The 26,570-nt window shown below is 36.8% G+C and overlaps 1 protein-coding gene across 5 annotated transcripts in view; it reads left to right on the top strand.

Moving 5' to 3' along the window:
* The first annotated feature begins 6,918 nt into the window (after positions 1-6,918).
* Positions 6,919-26,570, top strand: part of map3k4 (mitogen-activated protein kinase kinase kinase 4) — a 41,656-nt gene continuing 22,004 nt past the window's right edge. Inside the window, exons 1-3 of one of the 5 annotated variants that reach the window (XM_051125302.1) lie at positions 6,919-7,145; positions 22,726-22,901; positions 23,747-25,071. In XM_051125302.1, the coding sequence (XP_050981259.1) occupies positions 7,123-7,145; positions 22,726-22,901; positions 23,747-25,071 (1,524 nt within the window). In that variant the 5' untranslated portion in view covers positions 6,919-7,122. Of the gene's footprint in view, positions 7,146-9,206; positions 9,356-9,417; positions 9,468-9,598; positions 9,749-22,725; positions 22,902-23,746; positions 25,072-26,570 lie in introns of those variants that run through there. The other 4 variants (XM_051125304.1, XM_051125305.1, XM_051125307.1 and 1 more) reach the window with 4 other exon arrangements.

Raw genomic sequence — 26,570 nt, 5'->3', positions numbered from 1 at the left:
TTGTTGATTTACCAAAATGAATCGGCTCATGCGAGTCATTTTTTCGAGAACCGTGCTCGCCTACTTCAGTGGTGCTGTATGATTTGATTCACTAAAGTGAACCGACTCATAAGAGTCATTCTTTGGAGAATCGGACTACACTGGTGATATGTATGTTTTTGATTCACTAAAATGGTAGTCTCTGTTTTCTTTTCTTTTTTCCCCCAAACGTCAAAAACTGCATACACATACCTAATGAAATATTAATAAAAACGTAAGAAAAAAAAATTGTGCCTTAAAAAGTCGAAATCATGACATACTTAAGTTATAATTACAAGATAAAAAGTTAATTAAATAAACTTATTATTATAATTATGACTTTAAAAAGCATAATTATGAGATAAAAGTAGAAATTATGACTTTAAAAGTAGAAATTATGACATATTTAAATCAGAATAAAAAGTCGAAAATTATGAGATTAAAAAAAAATTAAAAAGTTAAAATTATGACTTTAAAAAGCTTAATTATGAGAGAAACAGTCTAAATTATGACTGTAAAAGTCCTAATTACAAGATAAAAGTCATAATTATGACTTAGAATGTCGAAATTATGACATACTTAAGTCAAAATTATGAGATAAAAAGTTTAAATTATGAGATAAAAGGTCGAAGTGATGACTTAAGATTACGAGAATAAAAAGTAAAAATTTTGACTTTACAAGTCGAAATTGACTTAATGACTTTTACAAAGGTTTAATAAATTGTTCCATTAAAAAAAAACGATTTTATTTAATTAAAATTGTAGATTTTGTCATATGTCAGGCTTTACAGAGTTAAAGAAGCTTGGTTGTCTTTCATGTAATACTGGTTTGGATGTAGTGGCTGGGCATGCTGGGGCTTGTGAATGGAAAGATTTATTTTGAAAGACAGGGGGTTTGGTTTCACTTGAAGTTTTCTTATGTCTGAGAAATACTATAGAACTAAAACTAAAAGTTGGGATCTTTATGTCTGCGCTTCCTCCTATACATACAAGCTGTGAACATACAAGCCTATATCTGCATATAGTTCACAGACTGACCAAAACTGAACTGTAGAAATCTTCTATAGAGTTGTCTGTTTCTTATCTGTTTGAAAATTTCACTGTTTATTAATATTTATAAAAATTATTAATAAAACTTTCATAGCAGCACATGGGATCTCATTTCTAGATTTCTGTCTGGACTTTAAGCCTATGTGGCAATAAAGATATATAGTTAAGCTTACTGATAAACACAATCTCCTGACGTCCATTTGACGTCAGCATTTACATCTGGAAGACATATTTTTTAGAGTGTTTGCTCATCTGCAATACGTCTATAGGATATTTCCTAATAAATGTCAAATAGATGTCTATTAGATGTCATTAAGATGTTTATGATTTAGAATGTATGTAAAACTGACGTCTGTCAGATGCTTTCCAGATCAAGTGATCTTTAGTAGACATCTTGCAGACGTACGTGTGCTACAAGCCTCACATATTTCAGAACTATGGCCTTGTTTTCTACACAGTGACAGTTTCATTCTTTCATATGGCCTTGTTTCTTGAAGATGATGCAGACACATGCGACAACTGTTTCCAAGGAAACAGTCTGTGCAAAGCTGATATGGTGGTGGAATCTAGGTTCTGTTAGAACAGTTGGGAAAAAGGTTCCCTCCATTCACCAGTGTTCCGGCTCGGCAGAGTTGACAAAAATAACATACAAACACGTACACTTTTGTCAAGGGAGAATGCCTTGAAAAAAGTAGGCCTAACGACAAAAAGTGAATAATACAGCGATTCCAAGTTGCTAAATGGCACAAAGAGCAGCCACAAAATGACCTTAGGATAGAATGAGCTTCTCTTGGATTCATTATTAACAAAAACTGCAAGTTCAGAAATGTTGAAATATCTGGTAAGGGTGTTATTTGAAAGCAATTTGTATATAAAAGATAACCTGGTGTAGGAGTACAAAACCTCAGCAATGGAAAAAAGTGATTTGATCTGATGAGTCGTCCTGATGCCAAGATGTCTCGCCTTATTAGAGAAACTGGTTTTATTAACTCCTTAAAGTTTGTACTAGTAACTGGAACAGGGCAGTTTTAAGATTACAAGTCTTTACCAAAACTTTAAATTCTGACCAAAATCAAGCAAGCCTTCTGTGACTTTTAGACGACTTTTTTTTATCCTCTTTTTTGCCGGGCTAAACAGACGCTAAAAATAGAGGCTGTTCTGTGATAGTGTGTTATTTCAGGTTTCTGTACTGGGAATTTAAACCTCTGAGCAGTAAGATGTTAAGCAGGAGGTGGATTGCAAAATGTTTGTTTACTGCTAGGACAATCCGTAGATTATCAGTTTGCACAAAGCAGGAAAGCTGGATGTGTGTGTTGCAGGACAGTAACCCACCATAGACTTTGATTGGGCAGATCTCTCTAGTATTCAGATTAGAAATCAGTCAGTATGCGTTTTAACGTGAAATTAAATCTCTAGACTGCAGCAGCGTTTTTGTCAATAAAGTAGTCTACCTAAAGCAACGTTTTTTTGTAGTCGTGTAAGATGTCAGAACAGCAAAATGGCGCCACTTAGTGGGAAACCGTGATAAAAAATCCGACAAAAACGATTCATTTGTGAACAAGTGAAGAGGGCGACAAGTAGAGGAGACTGGGTTAAGTTCAGCCAGTGGGTAAGCTGACCCACCTCCTGTATCTTGGCAACTGTACACGTTTACTGTCATGTGACCATGTGTTTTGGAATCACATATCATTTCTTCCAGATTGTGAAAAGGACAAACACATGGAAGACGTGGAAGGCACCCATTTATTGTTTTTGACTTTGTCAAAGTAAAATTGCAGCATAACACATGTTACATCAAAACAAATTTATCCAGGTCTAAAAATATTTCTGAAGCATATAGGTGATTTATCAACATATAAAACCAAGCAAATCATTTAACTATTTATTAGCTTGAATTGGTAAGCTAGCTAGTTTTTTTTTTTTCCAAAATGCCAGCTATTGGGCAAAGTAAGCCAAATGCTGTGGGATAAGTTGAGCCAGCAATTTAACTTAACCCCAACACAAGGCACTGGAGTTAAGTTAAATCTCTAAAGTATAAACTAATATTTTTAATGTGATATTACGCAGCTGGTTTAGTTTATCATATAGATATTATTTGTAATTTATTTGACAGGGATAGTGTACAAGTGCACCAAATCCTTCTCTGAGAACCAGAAGATGCTTTTCATCACATTATAATCAAATATATCTTTCCACCTGTAGTCCCTAATGGCCAGTTTGACTTTGCAAAAAAGGTACCATGCCAAGAATCTGTAGACTAAAATATTTATTAATTTCAGTGACAGTTTACTTTTTCATGTTGTTTAAACATTAATGTGTGTTGGCAGTGCATGTACAAATGTACCCTATGGTAATAATGATAATAATCCATGCAGTGGTTTTTAATTAATCTGTAAAAATAATATCCCCTTTTTTTAAATCAATCCATACTCAGATGCCTGTGGCAGCACATCGACAGAGGCCACTTCCACCATAGTTGATTGACATGAGCGTCTTACCTCAGATCAGCTCTCACAGTCAGACCTCCATTGTTTCGATGCCGGAGCAGGGATGTAAGTTAGACAAGAATATCTCCGATTGAGCGATTGAGGTGTTGTGTTGCTGGATGTAATAATGAACATAGTCATCATTTACTCCTGACATCTTTGTGAAGGGAATGCGGCTCCCGATCTACTTATATCCGTCTACGTTCGCGCGAATCATTCGTGATCCAGCTTCACTTACAGCAGAAGTGAATATAAGGGTTTTTTAATGAATCTTTGTGATCGCCTTTCCTAATAACGTGCTAGTTAGCAAGTTTAGTGGCTAACTCGGCTAAAGTAAACAGGCTCGTCACTCCACAGAGAGAAGAGAGGGGAGGAGCGAGCAAAGCTCATTTGCATGTAAAGGAACAATCACCTCAGAATGGGATGATTTTTGCAGAGCTCATTTTGGTAAAAAGGGTGTTGTTTTACACAACCATTGAGAATTTTTAACAAAAGTATATTATAGACTTTTCATTAAGAACCTAAAGAATCACATCAACTTGTGGAAAATGGGCATCCAATGACCCCTTTAAGTTTTTAAAAGAGGCAAATTACCTTAAAATTTCACATGGGTTTGAATCAGATTCAGCCAGATGGTCAGTTTTTACCCGGATGGTTCATCTTACCCACTGACTTGGGTTAACTTATCCCTAACCTGGGGCAAATTTAGCCACAGGAACACTTTTTTATAAGAAGCCATATTTTTAGAACCCTTTGTCATAAATACATTATGATAATTTAAAATGATAGGAAACATTCTGAAATTACTTTAGATACGTTCATTGTAGATCTGCCTCATTTTCCCTTATCTTGAGAACCTCATTTTTACTTTTTTACTTATGCGGTCCTCAAATACACAGTTGTGTCTATTTCTAAACACACTTAGCCTGTCATGACATTAAGAAATCAGCACTGCTGAAATTCACTGTGGTTCAGCCATGTGAAGAAATTTTTCCTAAAATGACCTGTAAACTGTAATCATCGAAACTGTAGTCTTAAGCCGCTTAACATATTTTTGTCATATTCTGCTTTATAGACTTAACAGTCTGCATTAATCTCCTAAACAAGATTTTTTTGCATGTAGAACATGGAAATCCAAGAAGGAAACAGTGGTTTGACCCAATTTTTTCATGTGTGGTTAATGATGGATATTTCGTGTGCAAGCAGTATGTGCTCACGTGAACTGTTTTTATCAGCTGATGGACTTGAGATCTATTTTACTTCTGGTAAACATGGTTTCTGCTGAAAAAATCATATTGTGAATCTTTCAAAACTGACTTGTTTTGTTTGAAATAATTAAATAATTATTTCTGAATAATTTCAAAATTTCAATTCAAATCAAAGCAACGTAATTGTCTTTGATGAGGAGTGCTAATTAAGCAGGTATTCCTGCTCAACTGGACTGAACTTGTTTGAAAGTAAACATATTTTTATTGGAAATGTGTAATTACCTAACAAGGTCACAATTATTGAAGAATTATCCACATAAAAGACCAAAAAAAAAACATTGAAAGCCTACTTTAATTTATGACCCATGCAATGCAAAGTACTTCATTAGTTTTAGGCTCACATGCCTCTTGTTTATTCTTGGGATTAAAAAACATCAGTGAGGCCTGTCTACTTGTGCCTTGGATGTGACACCCTCCTGATCAATCTCTGTCCTGGTTCAGTGAGTTTCTTGAGCTCTGCACGGTGTTGTTTCAAACACATTAACCTCCTGCTGCACCCTGTTCTACTGCTCTCTCAGTCTTGATGTAGAGTCATGAACTGACCTCTAAATACCTGTGCATTTCTCATCAGGATCAGGCCGTGCTCTGAGGCATCGCTTCATACCTTTAGTCTGAATAGCTGCCTCTCCTAGTTACAGTCTATTGAGCTGTGTTTCTTGACACCCTTATACCTTTATTAATAGGTTCATTAAGCTCTGTTTTCTCTAACAACACCTTATCTTCCAAAACATTCAGTCAAACTTAAGGCGAATGAAAATTTCAATAAAAAGCTGTGAATAAATTAAATAAATAAATCAAACTTAGATCATTTAATAGTGGCTATAAAAAAGTTACTTCTAAATTCTGGTTTGATTTTCATAGGTTATTAGTGAAAACAATACCTCTATTTGTTTTGTAAAATATCCTCTTTTTTAAGTGTGATTTAAATGTTAATTTTTCTGATGTTGTCAACTTTGTTTTATTGTATGTAAATATAATGTTCATACATGCAGATGGAAAAAGTGTAAGCCCTCCCTGGGTTTGTGAAAATGTTTCAGAGCTTCAAGTACTTTAAAAACTAAATAGAAGTCTGAAACTTTTTGTCTCTCAGAATATATATTGGTTTAATGTACTTTTTTCTTGCAGCTTGTGTTTTTCCCCCTTATTGTTGCTATTATTGTTGTGAGAATACTTACTGTTATTTATGTTTATTATTCTGATTATTTATGGTGGATGTGCCTTATGCTGTTGTGTTACCTGTCTTGTAATTTGCAATAATAATAATAATAATAAAAAAAAACATGTCAGATATTTTTTACACCTTGTGATATTAAAACCAACAGATTTCAAACACTACCAGTCAAACGAAGTCTCTTCAGCTCACCAAGCCTGCATTTATTTGATTCAAAGTACAGCAAAAACAGTAAAATTCTGAAATAATTTTACTATTTAAAACAACTATTTTGTATTTTAATATATTTTAAAATGTAATTTATTCCTGTGATTTCACAGCTGAATTTCTAGCACCATTACTGTGTCACATGATCCTTCAGAAATCATTCTAATATTCTGATTTGCTGGTCAAAAAAAAAAAAAAAAAAAATAAAAAAAAAAAAAAAAAAAATATATATATATATATATATATTTATATGAAAACAGCTGACTAGAATTGTTTTAGGTTTCTTCAATAAAATAAAAATTTATCTAAAATAGAAATCTTTCTGGTAGTGTATAACAAACTGAACCTTAGAAAATAATATATGAAATTATCTCATGTAAAATGTTTTTATTATAAAATATTAGAATTCTAATAATTATTATTACAATAAAAACAGAACATAGTTATGATTATTAGAATTTTTCTAACTTGTGTACAGCAGAGCTACAGCTACAAAAGGAACATGCCCTTTATAAAACTGCATTATTATTTTAAGTGATGTGCACAAAGCATTCGTGCGTCCCTGTGTCCAAAAAGCGCACGTCAAATCTGGCAGATGGATCTTTTGTAAGGTCTTCTTTTTTCTGCAGTTCCTGGGTGCGTCTGAACGGGGCGGCCGTGATCCAGTCTGTCGCAGCGGGTCTGGTGTACTGCACGAGCTGCCGTAGAGTGTGTGTCACTCCCTCATCAGCGGCTCGCTGGAAACATGGCGTCAGTGCACACACGGGCGAGCCTCAACTCTGCAGACGGATAGAGAAAGAAAGTGTGCACCAGGGACTCATATCACGCACCAGTCTTTGCAAAGTCGAGCTCTCTTTTCCTGGACATGTTCTGTTTCATGCACGGCTGAACGGAGAGCCATCCCATCGATTCGGCCCCGGTTATGGAGCCTCCGGATGAGATCAGGTAAGAGAAGCGCATCAGAACCAGTGCGTGCGTGTTTGAGTCTGTGTGTGTTTGTATGCATATGTGTGTGTGTGTGTGTGTGTGTGTGTGTGATCACGCAACTACACAGCCGGGATTCAGGACACGCTGCCAAATAGTGCACCTATTGAGACCGTATTGGGTGCGACTAGAGCGCATGCGCGCTACAGCTTCAATCCGCTGGTGATGAGAAATCCGAGTCATTTCCGCGAATCGTTCGCTTCAGATTCAACCGGAATTCTTTATGACAGACCGGCACTACATACTCTGGCCATACACTACCAGTCAAAAGTTTCAGATTTTTAAGATGTTTTTTCTTTTTCTCTCTTCTGCTCACCAACCCTGCATTTATTTGATTCAAAGTACAGCAAAACAGTAAAATATATGAAATATCTTTACAATTTCAAATAACTTTTCTATTTGAATATATTTTAAAATGTATTCCTGTGATCAAAGCTAAATTTTCAGCATCATTACTCCATTCTTCAGTGTCATATGATCCTTCAGAAATCATTCTAATATACTGATTTGCTGCTTAAAAACATTTATTATTATTTTTTTTTAAATGGCAGAGTAATTTTATTTTTCAGGATTCTTTGAATAGAAAGAAATAAAAGCTTTTGTAACATTATACACTGTTCAGAAGCTTGGAGTCAGTATAATTTTTTAAAGATATTATAGAAATTACAGAAATTAATACTTTTATTTAGCAAGGCTGCTTTAAATTGATCAAAAGTAATTATAAAGACATTTATAATGTTACAAAAGATTTCTGTTTCAGATAAATGCTGTTCTGAACTTCGTATTCATCAAAGAAACCTGAAAAAGTTCTACTCAGTTGTTTTCAACATAATAATAATAAATGTTTTTTGAGCGGCAAATCAGAATATTAGAATGATTTCTGAAGGATCATGCGACTGGAGTAATGATGCTAAAAATTCAGCTTTGAAATCACAGGAATAAATTACATTTTAAAACAGAAATCAGTTATTTTTCAAATAATTTAAACAATTTTTGCTGTACTTTGGATCAAATAAATGCAGGCTTGGTGAGCAGAAGAGACTTCCTTAAGAAACGTTAAAAATTTCATTAATGATTAAAAACTTTTGACTGGTAGTGTATTTCATGCTTTAAAAAAGCCCCTGTTGTAGATTTATGTAGTTTTATTATTAAGTGTGTTTATTGTAATCTGTTCAGTTTGTTGCAACCATGAATTAGCTCATTAAAATGAAAAACTGATAAACGTTCATTGTGTTTTAATAAGATGCTGTTTATTAAAAAAATATATGTGCGCTGATTAAAACTGAAATAGAGAAAAAAAGTTCAGTTAATTAGTTCACACAAAAATACTTTTTGTCATCATTTATTCACCATTAAGTTGTTTCAAAATTGTGTGAGTTTATTTTCTTTAGCGGAAGATAAATATTTTGGTTAACACTTTATTACAAGGTTCATTACTTAACATGAACTAAGAACGATCAATACTCCTACAGCATTTATCATGCTTAGTTAATGTTAATTTCAGCATTAACTAATGCATTATTAAAATCACAAGTTGTGTTTGTTAACATTAGTTAGTGCATTGTGAACTAACATGAACAAACAATGAACGACCGCATTTCATTAAATAACATTAACAAGATTAATAAATAGTGTAATGAATTTGTTCATTCATGTTAGTTAATACTCTAACTAACCTTAACAAATGACACCTTGTTGTATAGTGTTTGCACATTTTGAAGGTTGCTGGTACCCATAGAATGGAAAATGTCAATGGAAGTCAGAATTGTTTGTTTACCAACATTTTTCAGAATATGGTCTTTTGTGTTTAGCAGAAGAAAGAAATTCATACAGCGCTGGAACAAACTGAAAGAGAATAAATTATGACCGACCTTCATATTTTGGGTTGACCGTCCTGAGCCATTCGTGTTCATTTCTTCCAGTTCAATTCTTTGAAAAGAACCGACTCACTAGAATGATTCATTCACGAATCGGGCATCGCTGCAACTCGCTTCCTGCCACAAAGTGATCCCGCTTTGCAGCGCAACAGTAAGCAGAATTTCACATTAAAGTTGCAAACTTTTTCTACAAGAACTGAAAACCGCTACCTCAACGCAAGCGTATGCACGAATTCATCAATTTCTCGTGAGGAAAACTCAGTGTTGATGGAAACAAGCCGACGTGTGGGAAAGGTAAAGAGATTGTGCGTCTATGTGCAAGATCATTGTACTCAGCTAGCCCGCGAGTTATGTTGCGGCGTCTCTCTCTCTTTCAGTTTCTGCAGTGTGCTTTTTAAAGTTTAAGGTATGTGTACTATTTCAGTGTATTATTGCATGGACAGATCACCGGTTATATCCGGTCTCGATCCCGGGGTGCGATTATAAATTGTGAGATGTTCAAGTTTGTTTGCATCATTCCTCGAGTGCAACTTGAGTTGCAGAGAGCTCTAAAAAAAACATAACGCACAACGGGTAAAGTTGGACATTGATCCGATAGCTGGTGTGAAGCAACAGTCGTGATTGAATATAAAATATCTAGCCGGTCCATCACGAGCCCTGTGAGTCAGATTGACACACACTCCCTCGGTAAGTTGGGGAAATGTTTGATTTGCTATTCCCAGAAATTACCCAGCTGCGCTCTGCTGAGCAGGAATTCTTGGATTTGACGTGCAGCGTCTAATTTCTGAGTGATGTAATCGGGGAATTTAGTTGTTTGTGTGTTTTTGTTTATTCACTGATTATTTGGAGCTCTTTGAGACCTGTGTGAACAGTTTGTTCTGGCATATTCTTTTTCCCCTATCTCTTTTTGGCCTGTGGCCACATGCCTTTTTTTTGCAGTGCGTTATTTGCTGTCATAAATGTCCTCTTGCATTTGAGTCCTTCTGTTTAAGATCAAGTGTTGTTTGCCCACTGCCATGTGCACAAGGTTTTAGCTGATAAAGCCCTGTGGAATGTTTTGTTGGAGTGTTTTCATAGTTTTGTCTCTTATTACCCCACGCAACGTCACCGAAAGTGTTTGCCCTGAATGCCTGGCGACAGCTTCTCAAGAATGCCTTGTTTTGTCTCTTTTCCTGCTCTCCCCACCCTTCCTAGAAATTCTTCTAGATAAACTGCTTTCATTGGTAAGTGTTAATGATAGAGATAACTAGACTGCCAGACCGGAGATTTGTTGTGCACTTTAATTTCTTTTTTTATTGTGCAGTTCATGTGAACTGGGCTGCCAAGAGGTGAACTGTGAAACAAGCTTGCATTGGCATTTATAGGTTGGAAAATTGCTTAGAGTGTCAAGAATGTATTTCTTGCACAAGTTGATGCCTCTGGAATCTTTAGTGCATGTGTCATTCAGTAATCTATCTGGCTATTGCAGCTATCAGGCACGCAATTATTCAGTATATGGTTGTTTAACTTGCAGAACTGATGTTTTGGTGTTTTACGTCATTGTGTAGCATGCTGTAAATCCCATCCCTGTACATTTATGGCCACAGGCATGCCTCAATTCCAGGATGTGGCGTACTAAAAGAATGTTGACCTCACGTCCTGGAGGCACCCATGGCTGGGTCTTATTAATTTATTTCTTTGCACAGTGCATGGTGCAATGCTTCAGATTGCGTTCAGTCCTACGTCTTATCTGACTTTTGTAGAATCATCATTTCTCCCCTGCAGCCATTGTTGCCGAGTAGATGCTTCGTTTAGTGTGAAGTAAAACAAATATTTTGGTCTGTTCATTTGTTTTTGTCATAAGACAAGAACGATTTTTGCAGGACGTGTTTGTAAGATGGACCCAGAAAATCTTTTTTTTTTTTTTTTTAAATATGCAAAATATAAATAATTGTGTTTATTATTGTTTGTATTTTTGGAATGCTGAATCTTTATCAGCCATGAAATAGATAATATGGTAATAAAAATAGATACAGCTATTAAATGTAATCAAGGCATGTTTTTTTTTTTTGCATTTTCGTTTGTATTTACCTTATTTAGTAAGATGTTCAAAAGCATGCAAAATGGCATGCGGTTATCTCAGTAAACTTTTTTGCATGAATGATACAAACAAATAGTTGAGTCAGTGTTTTGATCTGATATTTAAAATAGAGATATCGAATATATAGATGATATTTACATAGTTTTAAATGTGACCTATTATGCCCTATTCTACAGTATGTAATATAAGTCTCAAGTGTCCCCAGAATGTGTCTGTGAAGTTTAAGCTCAAAATACCCAGAGATCATTTATTATATCATTTTGAAAATGCCCAATTTGAGTGGAAGCAGAAACACGCTGTTTTTGTGCATATCTCTTTAAATGCAAATGAGCTGCTGCTGCTCCCAGCCCCCTTTTCCAGAAAATGGGCTGTGGCTTTACAGCTTGTACCTCAGATGCTCTGTTAAAAAAACATCTGATTGGTTTTGATTATCATATCTATGGTGCGAGGCATGTGCGTAGGAAGAGTGCTGTCACATGGTGTGTGAGTACTAAACTAAGTTCTATTTCATGTCTTATTGTGCTTAAATGACAAAATACACAAGTTTATTTTAAAAACAAGTTACAAAAACAGACTGTTGTCTCTGTGAAGGTAAACAGCTGGGAAAGAAATCGCATGTTTATATTAGATCTGTGTGGCAGCAGCGTAATATACAGTAAATAAATCAATAAATCCACTGCTTTCCTGTCTTCTCTGAGGCTGGGTCTCTAAATAGTCTTCTGAGCTCGTTTGTGCACCCAACAACAGAACAGTTAGCATGCTTCGCTCGAACTTTTGCCATGGCGTTAGAACTGGTACACCACTGTCGCTTGCTAAAACAAAATGAATGCGCCGCGGGTGGAAACGTCCAGATTAAGGGGCGTTAATATTATAATAAGATTCCCTTACCACATCACTGGGAAAGCTAAATATAACATACTTGTTTTTTCACATGCTTGCAGAAAAAGTCTTACCAAAACGAAGTTTGTAGGTTCGTAGATGCACTGGGGATTCGATTATAGCACTTAAACACAAAAAAAGTCAGATTTTCATGATGTCACTTTTAAAATTATTTTCTTTAATGTTACTTCTATTAATTTTGCATTTGTGACATAAGGAGTTTGCACAAAAAAGTGTTTGTTTTTTTTGTCACTGCCAAAATAATATTGATTTTGCAGTAAATATCAGATATTCCAAACAGCCCTAGTAGCTCACACAGCTGTGCTCTGAAGCCACACATGATGTTTTTGTGGTTTATGTGCATGTTTTTTTTTATTTTTATGGTTGCAAGGTTAGTATTTTTGGCTTGTATGTTGGCCAAACACCTGCATCTCTCTGCCCAGTGGAGTTGCAGCCCACTGTGTCCTCTTTTTGACTTGCTTTCAGGAAGGAAGTGCTGAGATGTAACACATATCATCCTAAAGCGATCGCTTGTCTAGCTAAACTCCCCAAACAGTCTTTAGTTTCTCATGTAATACCTTCCATTATGCTTTCAATTGTCCGGAGAGGGTGTGCACCAGGGGTGGAGGTTAGAATAGCAGCTTGTGTTGTGTTCTCAATGCAGAGGTATCGGCTAGACAGGGTTGGTGGATTTTCATTGGTCCCTCGTGCAACACTCCGTCCATTCTGCTCCGCATGCTCATGTCTTAATGTCACCCACCCACACGCGCGCACGCACACACACATAAGTCATTCTGCCTTGCGGCCTCAAATGGTCATTATGTGGACACAGGAAATGATATTGTACAAATCTGTGGCATAGTGATGGGAAATAGAGCAAAGGAAGTGGCTTGTTTTAAAATTAAAGGAAGTCTGCTTTAGCATTCCTGGAACTCACTTTTCATAATGTGACTTTGTGCTATTATCCACTTCATTTATCCACAGCCAGCATCAGTCACTTCATGCATAAGTTGTATAGGCTGCAATTATAGCAGTGAATCATAGATCTATTTTGTGCCAATAGAGATCTTATTTAAGAAGCCAACCTTTAACTTAACAAGCAAAATAACTTTTATCTAGTTTGAGTCATGCAATTATAGGAAATGTTTTCTTGCAGAATGCAGATGTATTTTTAGTGTGGAAGTGCGTGTATGTTGTGATATGTAGGATGCAAATCAATAAGACGGAAACCTCAAAGTGCTGCACTTTTGGTGCTTTCACAATAAAGAAAATGTGCAGGAATGAAAGAGTCGTTCTGGATCTTGATAGGCTTGGTAATACAGTTTAGTAATGGCCTGAGTGCATCGCTTTTGACTGTGCAGTAGAACACAATTCTGACACGCCATTGAAACCAGTTTACATTTGCACATTTGCAGACACTTCAATCTAAAGCAGCTCACAGTGTATTCGATTAATGTGTGTAAATATTCACAAAATAACTATTTTGAACATGTTATCAAGCTCTAATGTATACTTTCTGCACCAAACAGAACTGCAAATAAGGTTGGTTTTAAACAGTCCCATCACAAACGTTCAGCATTAGGTAATCCGGTGTTTTGTTCTCATTTGTGCTGCGCAAACAAACAGCTTGCAATTTTATTGGTGTGGCTTGTGATGCAGAGATGACACGTCTCACTTTTAACTTTCTTTGTAGGCTCAGAACCGCATATGCTAAAACCCAAACCAGAATCATTACACTTCCCTACACAGATTTTACCTTCATGTCTGTGAGGAAATATTGAATATCTATGGCATGATGACATGAGCTCAGAGAAAAACACTCAAGGGAACATCACAGGCCAGTGGAGTTGTTTACTAACAACGTCTCTGGTTTTTATTTCCAGTGCTTGTGGGGAAAGGTCATATGGATGTAAGTGTGCTGCTTGGACTGCAACTAACAACTATATCATAGAAAATTAACTAAGAATTTAATGAAAATAAATTATACAAGAAGTGAGATTTCATGGCAGCTGTTTAGTGATTCTTTAGTGATTGTCAAATATGCACTTTTTGATTATGCAAAATGCAGGTTATAAGCATTTTGGGTTTCTTCTCACAATATTCTTAGCACTGCATTACATAACCTTAGAGACCTTTGCAAAAATAAACAATATATAGACTTATTTGTGTAAGAGAAACCATTAAGCTTAGCATATAGGACGATGCATACTGAGTTGCCTATTATGCCATCAGCCCATTTCACGGTGTGGTTTCTTGGCCTTCACAAAGTATGCGTTAAAGAGACCTAAGGCCATGAAATATGGCATTCTGCCCTAACAAAAGGCCAATTTTAAACCCTTACAGTACCAGTCTGTTTTATAGATCCTTGAACTTGGGAAATTTTATGTCATCAGCCTATTTTGTGTTACGGTTTCTACACTGCCACACAGGATGTGTTAAATTGGATATTAGGCCAATATATTAGAGATAATAGGTTATATAAAACTGGAAACTGTTATGCATAAGCATGCCAAAAATTCCTTGCACGAGAATAGTTTCCCAAAGGCACAAAAATGTTACTTGTGTGCATGTAAAAGTCTGTATTATTATATTATATTATATTATATTATATTATATTATATTATATTTATTTATATTTTAGGGACTTATCACAAGAAAAATCTTAAAAACAAAACAAAACAAAAAACCTGAGAAAATAAAAATATTTACAAATGACTGAACTATATTCCAAATATGAAGCTGAAAAAAATGCTCTATGGATCATTTTTGTTAAAAGATTGTCTGAAAATCTACTGAGAGGTTTGGAAATTTGTGTTTGGAAAAGTATGGAATTTTGAAATGAAATTGAAATTGCATTATATATGTGTGTACTGTGTATATTTATTATGTGTATATATACATACACACACATACAGTATATATTTTTATTGATATAATTCATATTATATATAAAAAAAAAAAAAAAAAAAAAAAAAAATATATATATATATATATATATATATATAAACATAACATAAATTTTTCGTAATTATATCCATGCATGAGTATTTATATATACATAATAAATATACACAGTACATTTATTATTTAAAATCATGAAACTTATACAGTTTCACATCAATTTAATAAAGGTTTAACAAAAATTACATTAAATGTTTTATTTTTTCTCACCATATGTTTTATTGTTATCAAATTCTGTTTTAGCATGTTTTTTAAATTATTTGAATGCATACTTAATTTATTCAAATTTATTCTTAAGATAATATTATGTACTAGTATAATATGGACTAGTATCTGTAGTATTTACAGATACTAGTCCATATTGTGGTTTGATTTAAGTGTAATGACCTACTTTTGATTAATTCATTCAAACTTTGACAAATTCCGTGACATTCCGCATTACTCAGTAAATTGCGTTTTTATGACTGGATTCCATGATTCCGTCCACGCTTTCTTAAGGCCCTAGAGATAATACATGCGTTGGTATGTGTGTAGTAAAGGAAACCGTGCGTCTGCACCATTCATTGACACAGAAACATGCTGAACTTGCAGGATTCACATTTAAATAGTAGTTTTGTGGCTTAATATTGACAGACACTGTTCCATGTCTGCTTTTAAGTTAAGTGTACTGATGCACTTTTGATTTATTCATCCAAAATTTGGCAAATTCCTTGACATTCCATTATACAGTAAGTTAGGTTTTTATGACTGGTTATATGCCATACGACTGTTTTGATAATTAGTTTGCTAGATTTTTTTTTTTATCTAATCTTTATGATGGATTGTTTTGGAGATACACACTACTGTTCAAAGGCTTTTGGGTCAGGGCACATTAAAGGAGAAGTCCACTTCCAAAACAAAGATTCACATATGATGTACTCACTGTCATGAACCAGAAAAAAATAGTCCAGCTAGAGTAAGACAAGATGAGCGTTTGACATTAAAAAGTATGTAAATTGTATTATTTTTATGAAAATAACCAATCGTTACACTAGATAAGACCCTTCTTCCTCGGCTGGGATCGTTTACAACAGCATTTGGGATCGTTTGAAGCCACATTTAAACTGCATTTTAGAAGTTCAAAATCGGGGCACCATGCCAGTCCATTATATGGAGAAAAATGTTAAAATGTTTTCCTAAAAAAAAACATCATTTCTTTACGACTGAATAAAGAAAGACATGAACTTGGATGACAAGGGGGTGAGTTAATTATATGTGAATCTTTGTTTTGGAAGTGGACTTCTCCTTTAAATTACAGTAAAGACATTTCTAATCTTACAAAAGATTTCTTTTTCAAATAAATGCTGTTCTGTTGAACTTTCCGTTCATCAAAGAATCCTGAAAAAGAAACATTTCTTGGTTTCCACAAAATATTAATCAGCACAGTTATTTTCAACATTGATAATAATGAGAAGTGAGAAATGTCTGTGTGCATATCTATCTTCGGTTACCTATGTGTCAGTGGTGACTAATAGTGCCCAATCAGGTCTTCTTGTGTCTTGCGGGGCCTCAATCAATCAGCCAGTGGCTCAGCAGGGATGTTGTCCACGTGTTATAAAAGGAAGTGTTTGAATGTGTGTGTGCACATGCCAGCGGCAGCAAAGAATGGCTCGTAAGGCCTTATGTCTAAGTTACATAAGTTTGCGGCGTGGCTTAGTATTTGTTCCGTGTTTTCTGCGACATAGTGTTCTTTTAGGTTTTGGCCACGTCTGTGAACATCCTTTGAAAAATGATTCTAGTTATTGTCATTCTCTCCTAATGTTCATTACAAATCCATGTTTCCGTGTCCATGAAAATGGACAAATTAATGTTGGATTTTTGTTTTTCCACAGAAGGGAGCTACTTATTAACTTATCTGCCTCCTTATTAGGTGAATCTTAAAAAAAACTGTCACAAAATTTCCAGGTCATATTTTGGCCCAAAATCAAAAAAGAAAGAAAGAAAGAAAATGAAAGTTGGTTTTTGATGGCAAAGCTGAATTTTCAGGATCGTTACTTAGTTCAGTGTCATATGATCATTCAGAAATCATTGCTGATTGCTAAAATGCTGATTTACTGCCCAAGAAACTTTTATTATTAAACAGTTGTGCTGCTTAATATTTTTTGAAACTGTTTTTTTTTTTTTCAAAATTCTTTACTGTCACTTTTGATCAATTTAATATATAATATAATATAATATAATATAATTATATATATATATATATATATATATATAGACTGACCCCCCCTTCTTTTTTTTTTTTACGATTAATGCATTGCCTTAATGCATTTCTGTGCCTACAGACAGAAAATATGTAGAAAATATGTAGAAAATATCTTAGTTTGTGGTCTGAAGATGAACGAAGGTCTTACGGATTTAGAACGTCATGAGGGCGAGTGATTAATGACAGAATTTTCATTTTTGGGTGAACTATCCCTCCAAAGTATCTATAGTATATTGAATAGGGTTGGGTATCGTTTGGGGTTTTTTCGATACCGGTGCCAAATCGATACTTTTAAAACGGTACCGGTGCCAAAACGGTGCCTGAACCGATATTTTCAAAAAAGCCACAAAGTGGTGGATGACACAAGAATATATATTTTTTTGGACAAAAAAGTTCTTTAAATTAGTTTAATTAGTTTAGTTTAAATTACTTTAAATTAAGTAGTACTATACATTATTAAGTCAATGCAAAACGCAAAAACAATAAAACCTAAGCCACCTAACCCAACAGCTTAAAATTTCAGCAATTCTTTTGCAGAAATGTGACTATATGTGATGAGATCTTGGAAAACCCGTCGGATGTCGCGGTGGGACGTTTTCAGGAAATTCGTTTTTCATTAAATTATTATCTATAACATCTTGTCTATCATCTCTGAAAATATCTCTTCGAAATTCACTTGTTTAGTGCAGAAAAATAGACATTTATTGCAGCAAGCAGAAATGACTGTCTTTCTCCTATGTTAAGAACGCGCTGCGGAGCTGCTTTCCCTTAACACCACAAAAACAGTTAACCTATCAAAATAAACCACGTAACATATTTAGTAAAGGCGTATCAGTTCACATTCTCCACCAGTCCTGTGTAAAGTACGGCAAGCAAAGTTATTTATTTATTTATTTATTTATTTTAATATCGTGAGATGGCGGAGCACAACAACGCCGTCTCAAGTACTGCAGCTGCTCACTTAACCGATCTTACTTGTCTCAGTCTGCTCAGTTTTGGTGATGTCAGTGCCCTAAATGATGTTACGGGCTATTTCACATCCAGAGATGAAGGATCGGATGATGAAGTTACTAAAGAGGAGTCGTCCGATGACCGTCTGTTTTATCACAGTGTGCGAACAGTTGCGCTGCGCTCGCTTTTACTACAAGGTAGGCTGCATTATTTACTAAACATAAAATGGGTGATCAACGGAAAACAAACGTTAGTCTGTTTGTGTAATGATGCAGTAGCGCTCCTAACTTGACAGACAGCTCTTGTTAAACCCGTAAAGTGAAAGTGAAAGCCGTCTCACTTTAAAGCCGTTTTTCTCAAAATCCCATTCCTGAAAAGCATCGCTATCAGCCAACCTAAGATACCCATAACGTAGGTTATGTAAAAAAAAAAAAAGTTTTGGAAAGGGGCCTGAACTCAGCTTTCATATGGTGTCAAAACCTAAAAAAGGTAAAATTTTACCATGTGTTGAGTTTTCCTAGATCGCATCACATATCTGCCGTCTCTGGCAAAATACGACACCTCTCCAGCTGATGTCTGCAAACTGTCAAACACAGTTTGACAGTTTTGGGCATTTTAAGTTAGACGCGTTTAATGTAGCTAAGCTAACAGCAAACCACATGCTGCAGTCAGAGCAAGTGTAACGATAGTTGCAACATTCACGCGCTTCTCGGATGGTCTCATTTCCAGACGATTTGTGCTTTTAATTCGAAATGTGAAAGTGGATAGTAACTACAAATATGTCTTGGATTTCTATCATCAAAGCTTTCCGACGTTCACGGGAGTTTTCTCATTCAGTAAATAAATTTTCTGATCATTCTGACACCCCATGAGTGCAGTATTTAAATTTAACTAGCAATCATGCATGTTGATGAATCAATGCTTCTACATCCGTGTCATAGCACCAGAAGACAAATATTTCAATCGACAGTTCAGGCATTTAAGTGGCACCGAAATGAGGCACCGAAATTCGCGTTCTGATTCGGTCCGGTACATACCGGTCACATGGGTACCGGTGCCGTATTGGCACCGGGTTTCGGTACCCAACCCTAATATTGAATGGTGTCAAAAGTATTATAAACATGAATAATTTCAGCAGTATGATTCATTCCTATCACTGGCTGCAACCAGCCATTAGACGCTGAGTCGGTTTGGTCCACGTGCCGCTCGCACACGATGAAGCGCTGCTGGCTGCAACAATGGCTCCAGTGGCGGATGGGGTCAGAGTTCACTGGCCTCTCTTGACTGCAGCGAGGCAGATGTGGTCAGCTCTGTTTATGGCCCTCGTCAAAGGCTGTAACATTCCTCTGCTGTATAGTTTGTTCTTGATAACCTTGGACGAGCTATTCAGTTAACCTGAGCTCCATATGCAGCCGTAAATCAACAACTCGTGTTGCTTTTGTGCGTTATGGGGTTGCACTCAGCGCTGCCGTGGTGTTCCTGGGGGTTGGATGTCTTTCAGTGGAGTGATAGTACAGAGGTGGAATTCTCTAGACCTTTCCGCTCTAGTGCTCAAGCAGCATTCAATGGAGATACGTCATGACAACCAAACAAACAGCCGGAGCCTGGGTGATTTCACCATTTCCTGTGTCATTCCTGAAGGGTTCGGTCACAGTTAGACTCTGCCCATGGCTGCACCTTCAAACACAAACAGTCTGTCACTCTCCCAGCAAGCTTTTGAGAGTTGGACTAGGGCTGTTTCAGCCTAAATCTTGCACAGAAACCTGCATGCAACTAGTTTGCTTTCTGCACAGATGTTATTTACATGTGAGAAAAAATGTGAGAGAAAAAGTAGGAGTTATGGAACCTTTCTTATTGCTTGTGTGGTCAAGTTTTTAGAAATGATCATATTGCTGTGTTCATTGTTTAAAAAAGAGACACTGGTTTGCATGCAGTGTGTGTAAATGTAGGGATGCACAACTAATCAAAGTAGCTGAACACGGGATATTGCTTAGTGCGATTATCTAGGACCCTATGATGAAAACGCGGATGGAATCTCGGAATCTAGTCATAAAAACGGAATGTACTGTATAACACGGAATGTCATGGAATTTTTTTCAAAGTTTGGATGAATTAATCAAAAGTAGGTCATCACACTTCAAAATCAAATCGCGATATGGACTAGTATCTCTAAATATTGAGCAAAAAGACGTATGTAGACGTAATGTACATACTACTACTACTACTACTACTACTACTAATACTTTTATTATTATTAAAATTGTTGAAACTTTATTTTATTAAGGAATAATCACATAATATTTTGTTTATTTTTTGTTTAATAGTAACTTTGCCAAAAAATAAAGTTTAATTTTCATTTGATTAAAAGATAAATTATATTAATATTTTATGCCTTTATTTGATCAAATTTAATATTGTAAAAATATTGTAAAAATAAACTTTTAATATTAAGTTGTTTTTATGCATTCAAATAATTAGACATTCTTGAACAGAATTTGGTAACAATAAAACACAAGGTGAGAAAAAGTAAAACATTTCATAGGGCCACAAAACCCCAAAACAATTTTAATAAATTGATGTTAAATTGTATAAGTTTCATAATTTCAATTCATTAGATTTTCTTTTTGATTAATAAAATGTAATTTAACCATTTAAAAAAAAGTCCAGAAAAATTCAAACGGAAAAAAACAGAATTGGGAAAAAAATAAGAAAAATGAATTTTTTTTTTATAGATTATCAAATCGCAAAGTCTACAGTTCAGTTTAATAAATATGTGACCCTAGGCCACAAAAACAGTCATAAGGGTCAGTTTTTTTAAAAAGACATTTATACATCATCTGAAAGCTGAATAAATAAGCTTGTTAGGATAGGACAATATTTGGCTGAGATGCAATTATTTGAAAATCTAAATATTGCCTTTATCGCCTTTAATGTTGTTCAATTGAAGTTCTTAGTAATGCATATTACTAATCAAAGATTAGGCTTTAATATTTACGGTTGGAAGTTTACAAAATATCTTCATTGAACATGATTTTTACTTAATATCTTTGGCATAAAAGAAATATAGATCATTTTGACCCATACAATGTGTTTTTTGCTATTGCTACAAATATACCCCTGCTGCTTATGACTGGTTTTGTGGTCCAGGGTCACATATGTGCTGTATATTTGAGGAATGGCAATGTGTTTAAACACTAGCCGCTCATAATCCGGTGGGTTTTTTAGCGTCGGCTTGATTTGCAGAAAATGCTGCTCCTCATGAACTCATCTCTGCATGTGCTCAGTTTGGGTCGCTTATAATGTGCATTTGGGAACGCGTCGTGCTAACAGTCTTCCCAAACTTGTCATAAGAAGCGCTTATGAACCAACAAAAGAGAAGCTTTAAGGGCTCCTTGTGGTTTTCAATTATAACAAAGTCATTTTAAAGAAATTACAGGGATAGTTCACCCAAAAATGAAAATTCTGTCATTAATTACTCACTCTCATGTTGTTCCAAATCTGTAAGACCATCATTCATCCTCGGGACACAAATTGAGATATTTTTGATGAAATCTGAGAGCTTTCTGACCCTGCATAGACAGCAATGCAACTGACACGTTCAAGGCCCAGAAAAGTAGTAAGGACATTGTTAAAATAGTCTATGTGACTTCAGTGGTTCTACAGTAATGTTATGATGCTACAAAAATACATTTTGTGAGCAAAGAAAACACAAATAACCACTTTGAGAATTTCACAATCACAATGTTTGGCAAGATTGTGAACCTGCAGCTTTAAAAAGCTCTACAACCACAGCTTGTATCAGAGAAGCCACAGTGAGATTTGTCCCTCCCAAATTGTGCAACTATCATAAACGGTGCCAAATTGTTGCTCTTCTAAGTGAAGTGAGTCAGCTAAATGTAAATGATGGGTCATGGGGTGGTATCCATATGTTAAGTGGCGGCAGCGGTGGGGTGCAGGGTGTCGGGCGGGCTGTGTCTGAATGTTCTGGCACGAGGACCACAATACCCTGCAGCAGGTGTCTGGGGGACTTTTGGGCTGGCTGGAGACTCCCTGGGGGATTGTGGGTGAATTTATGTGTGTGTGAGGGGCAGATGGATGACTCTGGCTTTGCTCTGAGTGGTCTTTGTGAGTGGAATCACAGATTAACTCAACCAAAGTCTGACCCCACTGTGAAAGTGATCCCTTCCTCCATTGCCTGACAATGGCCCTGTATCAATATCATTTTTCCACACACACACACACACACACACACACACACACAGAGACATGCACATGTCCAAATACACCTACATACACAGTTTGTCTCAGCATGATGGCGAGTTTTGCACCAGTTAGCAAATCGGTCCTTTTTGGGTTTGCTTCATTGCTTATGGAATGAGTTTCCTCTTCCGATTTGTAAAAACTGTAAGACCCTGTAATGTGCTTCTTGACCTTGCTGTGGATTTATTGCCGTAATTCTTCCATTTTAATAACAGAATTGTGGTTTAGATTTTAGTTTTGCACAAAGCTGCACCGTATTTATGTTTTGGATTGTTGTGATTTTCTGTTCAGGCTCAAGGACTCATCCAAAGATGCGCCCCAGCAGAACACTGAGGTGGATGAGCCTTGGGACGAGCCCAGCCAGGAAGAGGAGACTTTCTACAGCACCTCCCCTCCCCGCACTCCTCGGCAGATGAAACGCATGTCCAACAAACACCAGAGAAACAGCCAGGGGTCAAAGGGCAAAGGTGGGAGCCCTTAACTTTGCAAATTTCTCAAGCATATGGTGTTAGGGCCCCAGTGATGACAGTGGTGCACACCCATCATTCTTGAGTGCCATTGAGATCATGTTCAATGAAAATGAAGCATTTGACAATTGCATGAAGAAAACCACAGTGCACAGTGCATTTAATTAATAAGTGGAAAAACAATGATTAAAAGAATATTGTGTTAAAGAATTATAACTAGGGCTGCAACAACTAAGCAGTTCTGCTTTGTTTGTTTGGAACTGTTTTCGTTTGTGAACTTGAGCAAAACCAGACAATATTATGTCTACAGTTTAACACAATATGTGACCCTGGACCTCAAAATCAGTCATAAGTCGCACAGGTATATTTGTAGCAATAGCCAAAAATACATTGTATGGGTCAAAATTATCGCCAAAAACCATTAGGATATTAAGTGAAGATCATGTTCCATGAAGATATTTTGTAAATTTCCTACCATAAAAATATCAAAACTTAATTATTGATTAGTAAAATGCATTGCTAAGAACTTAATTTGGACAACTTTAAAGGTGATTTTCTCATTATTTTGATTGCTTTGCACCCTCAGATTCCAGATTTTCAAATAGTTGTATCTCGGCTAAATATTATCCTATCTTCACAAAACATGCACACTAATGCATACAAACAAACCATACAAACCACACATCAATGGAAAGCTTATTTATTCAGATTTCAGATGATGTATAAATCTCAGTTTGACTCAGGTTTTGTGATCCTGGGTCACATACAGAAATTAGACTTTGTAACCTCATTGTGATAAAAGGGTTACGTCATCTGTCACCAACTTTCATCTCTTTCATCAACAGAGAAGCCGTGTTCCTCCAGTCCGTTGTCTCAACGAGAACGTGAGGGAGCCAGATCAGCCGAACCTCCTGAAGAGCACAGCTACAAGCAAGAAAAGAAGCAGCGCTTTAACCAGCGCTCCAACGAGCGGGACAGCAAGAAGAAGTTCGAGGGCTCCTTCATGCTGGATCCGATGTCCAAGACCAGTGCCATCGGCTCCAGAAACATGGATCCTCGCAAACCCTACCTGAGCCTGGGCATGCTGCCCGTTCGCACCCACCGGCAGACCTCGCGCACAGACTGTCCGGCAGACCGCCTCAAATTCTTTGAGACTCTACGGCTGCTGCTTAAGCTTACCTCCATGTCGTCGAAGAAGAAGGAGAAGGAGCAGCGAGGCCTGGAGAACACGGCCTTTATGGGCCAGAACAACGAGGTCATCTGGTTGGAGTTGCAAGCCTGGCATGCCCGCCGTAGCGTCGTGGAGCAGGACCTTTACCTGTACACTGCCCGACAAGCCATACCTGACATCATAAACGAGGTTCTGCACTTCAAAGTGGACTATAGCAGCCTAGCGGGGCTTGAGAGCAACATCTCAGTCGAGGAGAGCAACTCCTGCCCTGGGGAAATTAATTGTAAGACTGATACATTTAGCTTTAACACCTGCTCCACGTCCAGGGAAGAGATAGACGCCGCTGCTCCTTTTTCTTCAGCGCTGGAGTGCAGGGAGCACCTGCAAAGACAGCGAGTAGCTTTTGATCAGGTCAAGCGGGTCATGTCGCTGTTAGAGTCGGTGGAGGCTTTGTACCCATCTCTGCAAACCTTGCAGAAGGACTACGAAAAGTATGCCGAACGGGACTTCCAGGGCAGGGTGCAGGCGCTCTGCTTGTGGCTCAACATCACTCAGGACCTGAACCAGAAGCTGCGCGTGATGGGCACCGTGCTGGGCCTCAGGGACCTTTCCCGCATCGGCTGGCCCATCTTCGAGATCCCCTCGCCTCGCTGCTCCCGCGGCAATGAGGACGATGAGGTGGACGAGGATGAGACCGAGTCCACCGCTACCTTCACTGCCGACAACGACGGGGAGGAAAGGACCTTGAGTGAGGCGACCAGCGACGGGGAGCAGTCGCCTTGCACCACGCCAAAGTTTTCACGCCTCCTATCAGAGGAGGAGTTCCTCCCGCGGGACAACGAAACCTGCTACTGTCCCACCGCCATATATAGGCCATTTGTGGATAAGGCACTTAAACAGATGGGACTGCGTAAACTGATCCTCAGACTGCACAAGCTGATGGACCGCTCGCTGCAGAGGTCCAGAACTGCTCTGTTGAGTCACATGCCGGCTCAAGAGGTGAGAGAGCAACTGTGGAGCTTTTGAGTGTTGGCGGTTTGGTTGTGAACTTGTGGAATATCAGAGGAAATGGGAAAACATTCCTTTTGGCTTCATGGCAGCTTGGAAAGAATGAGAAGCTGAGTAGGATTAGTTTGTCCCAAAATGAGAATACTTTCATCATTACCTCACCTTCATTTTGTTCCAGAGCTGTGACTTTTCTGCTTCTGTTGAGCACAAAAGGGGAGCTGTACTGGTTGCTCTTCCATGCATTTGTTGTAAATAGGAACTAGATCTTCAAGCTCCAAAAGGTCAAAAATTCATCATGCAAATGGTTCTCTTTATGTCCATTAAGCTGTTTACCTCCGCAAATGGGTCATTGAGTCAGTGATTTTGAGAACTGGATCAGTTAGATTGGTGAATGACTCATTCCACCAGTTTTGTGAACCGCATCAGATTTGTTAAAAATATCTGACTTTTTAAACTGTTTTGCACACAAATTAATCTACATCATTACTAGAAGAGGTGGGTGTCAGCATTTTAAGTGACATACATTGTTGGTCACTAGTATTTTCACAAGCTAAAAATGGTTTTGAAGAAGTTCATTTCCAGAACAAGAATTTATAGATAATTTACTCACCCCCTTGTCATCCAAGATGTTCATGTCTTTCTTATGTCGTAAAGAAATTATTTTTTGTTCTTCATATAGTGGACTTCTTTGGTGCCTGTGAGTTTGAACTTCCAAAATTCAGTTTAAATGCAGCTTCAAATGGCTCTAAACAAAACAATCGGTTATTTTCTAAAAAAAAAAAAAAAATTACAATTTATATACTTTTTAACATCAAATGATCATCTTGTCTAGCTCTGCAAGAACTGTGTGTGTTTAAGACAGTTAGTAGCTGCAATTTGGAAGTTCAAACTCGAGGGCACCACATAAGTCCACTGTATGGAGAGAAATTCTGAAATGTTTTCCTCAAAAAACATAATTTCTTTACTAAAGAAAGAACTAAAGGAAGAAAAGCATGAATATCTTGGATGACGAGGGGGTGAGTAAATTATCTATAAATTGTTGTTCTGGAAGTCAGTTATTTCTATCTTTTGCTGTAGTGTGTCAGTAGGAAATCTCAGCTAACATTTTCAGACATTCATTTTGCCATTAATTGTAATAATCCAGTGAGATTTTTGTTTGCACAAGGAGTCAGACAACAGCCAGTGCTCCACACTGGATGACATGAAGAAACGGAACAAACTGAGACTAAATCCAGAAGAACTGTGGCAATGTCTACAAGATGCAGTTGTCACAGTTCTTCTGGATTTAGTTTGTCTCAGTTTGTTCTGTTTTCGGGCTGGCTGATGATGAGATCAGATTTCTGTGTGGAGCACTGACTGTTGTCTGACTCCTTGTGCAAACAAAAATCTCACTTGATTATTACAATTAATGGCAAACAGAATGTTTGGAAATGTAATCTGATATTTCCTACTGACACACTGCAGCGAAAGATGGAAATAACTGACTTTAA

Source organism: Labeo rohita, chromosome 13, assembly GCF_022985175.1.
Source record: "Labeo rohita strain BAU-BD-2019 chromosome 13, IGBB_LRoh.1.0, whole genome shotgun sequence".
Classification (NCBI taxonomy): domain Eukaryota; kingdom Metazoa; phylum Chordata; class Actinopteri; order Cypriniformes; family Cyprinidae; genus Labeo; species Labeo rohita.
The sequence above is the reverse complement of the archived record's forward strand: the minus strand, read 5'-3'. Positions and strand labels throughout refer to the sequence as shown.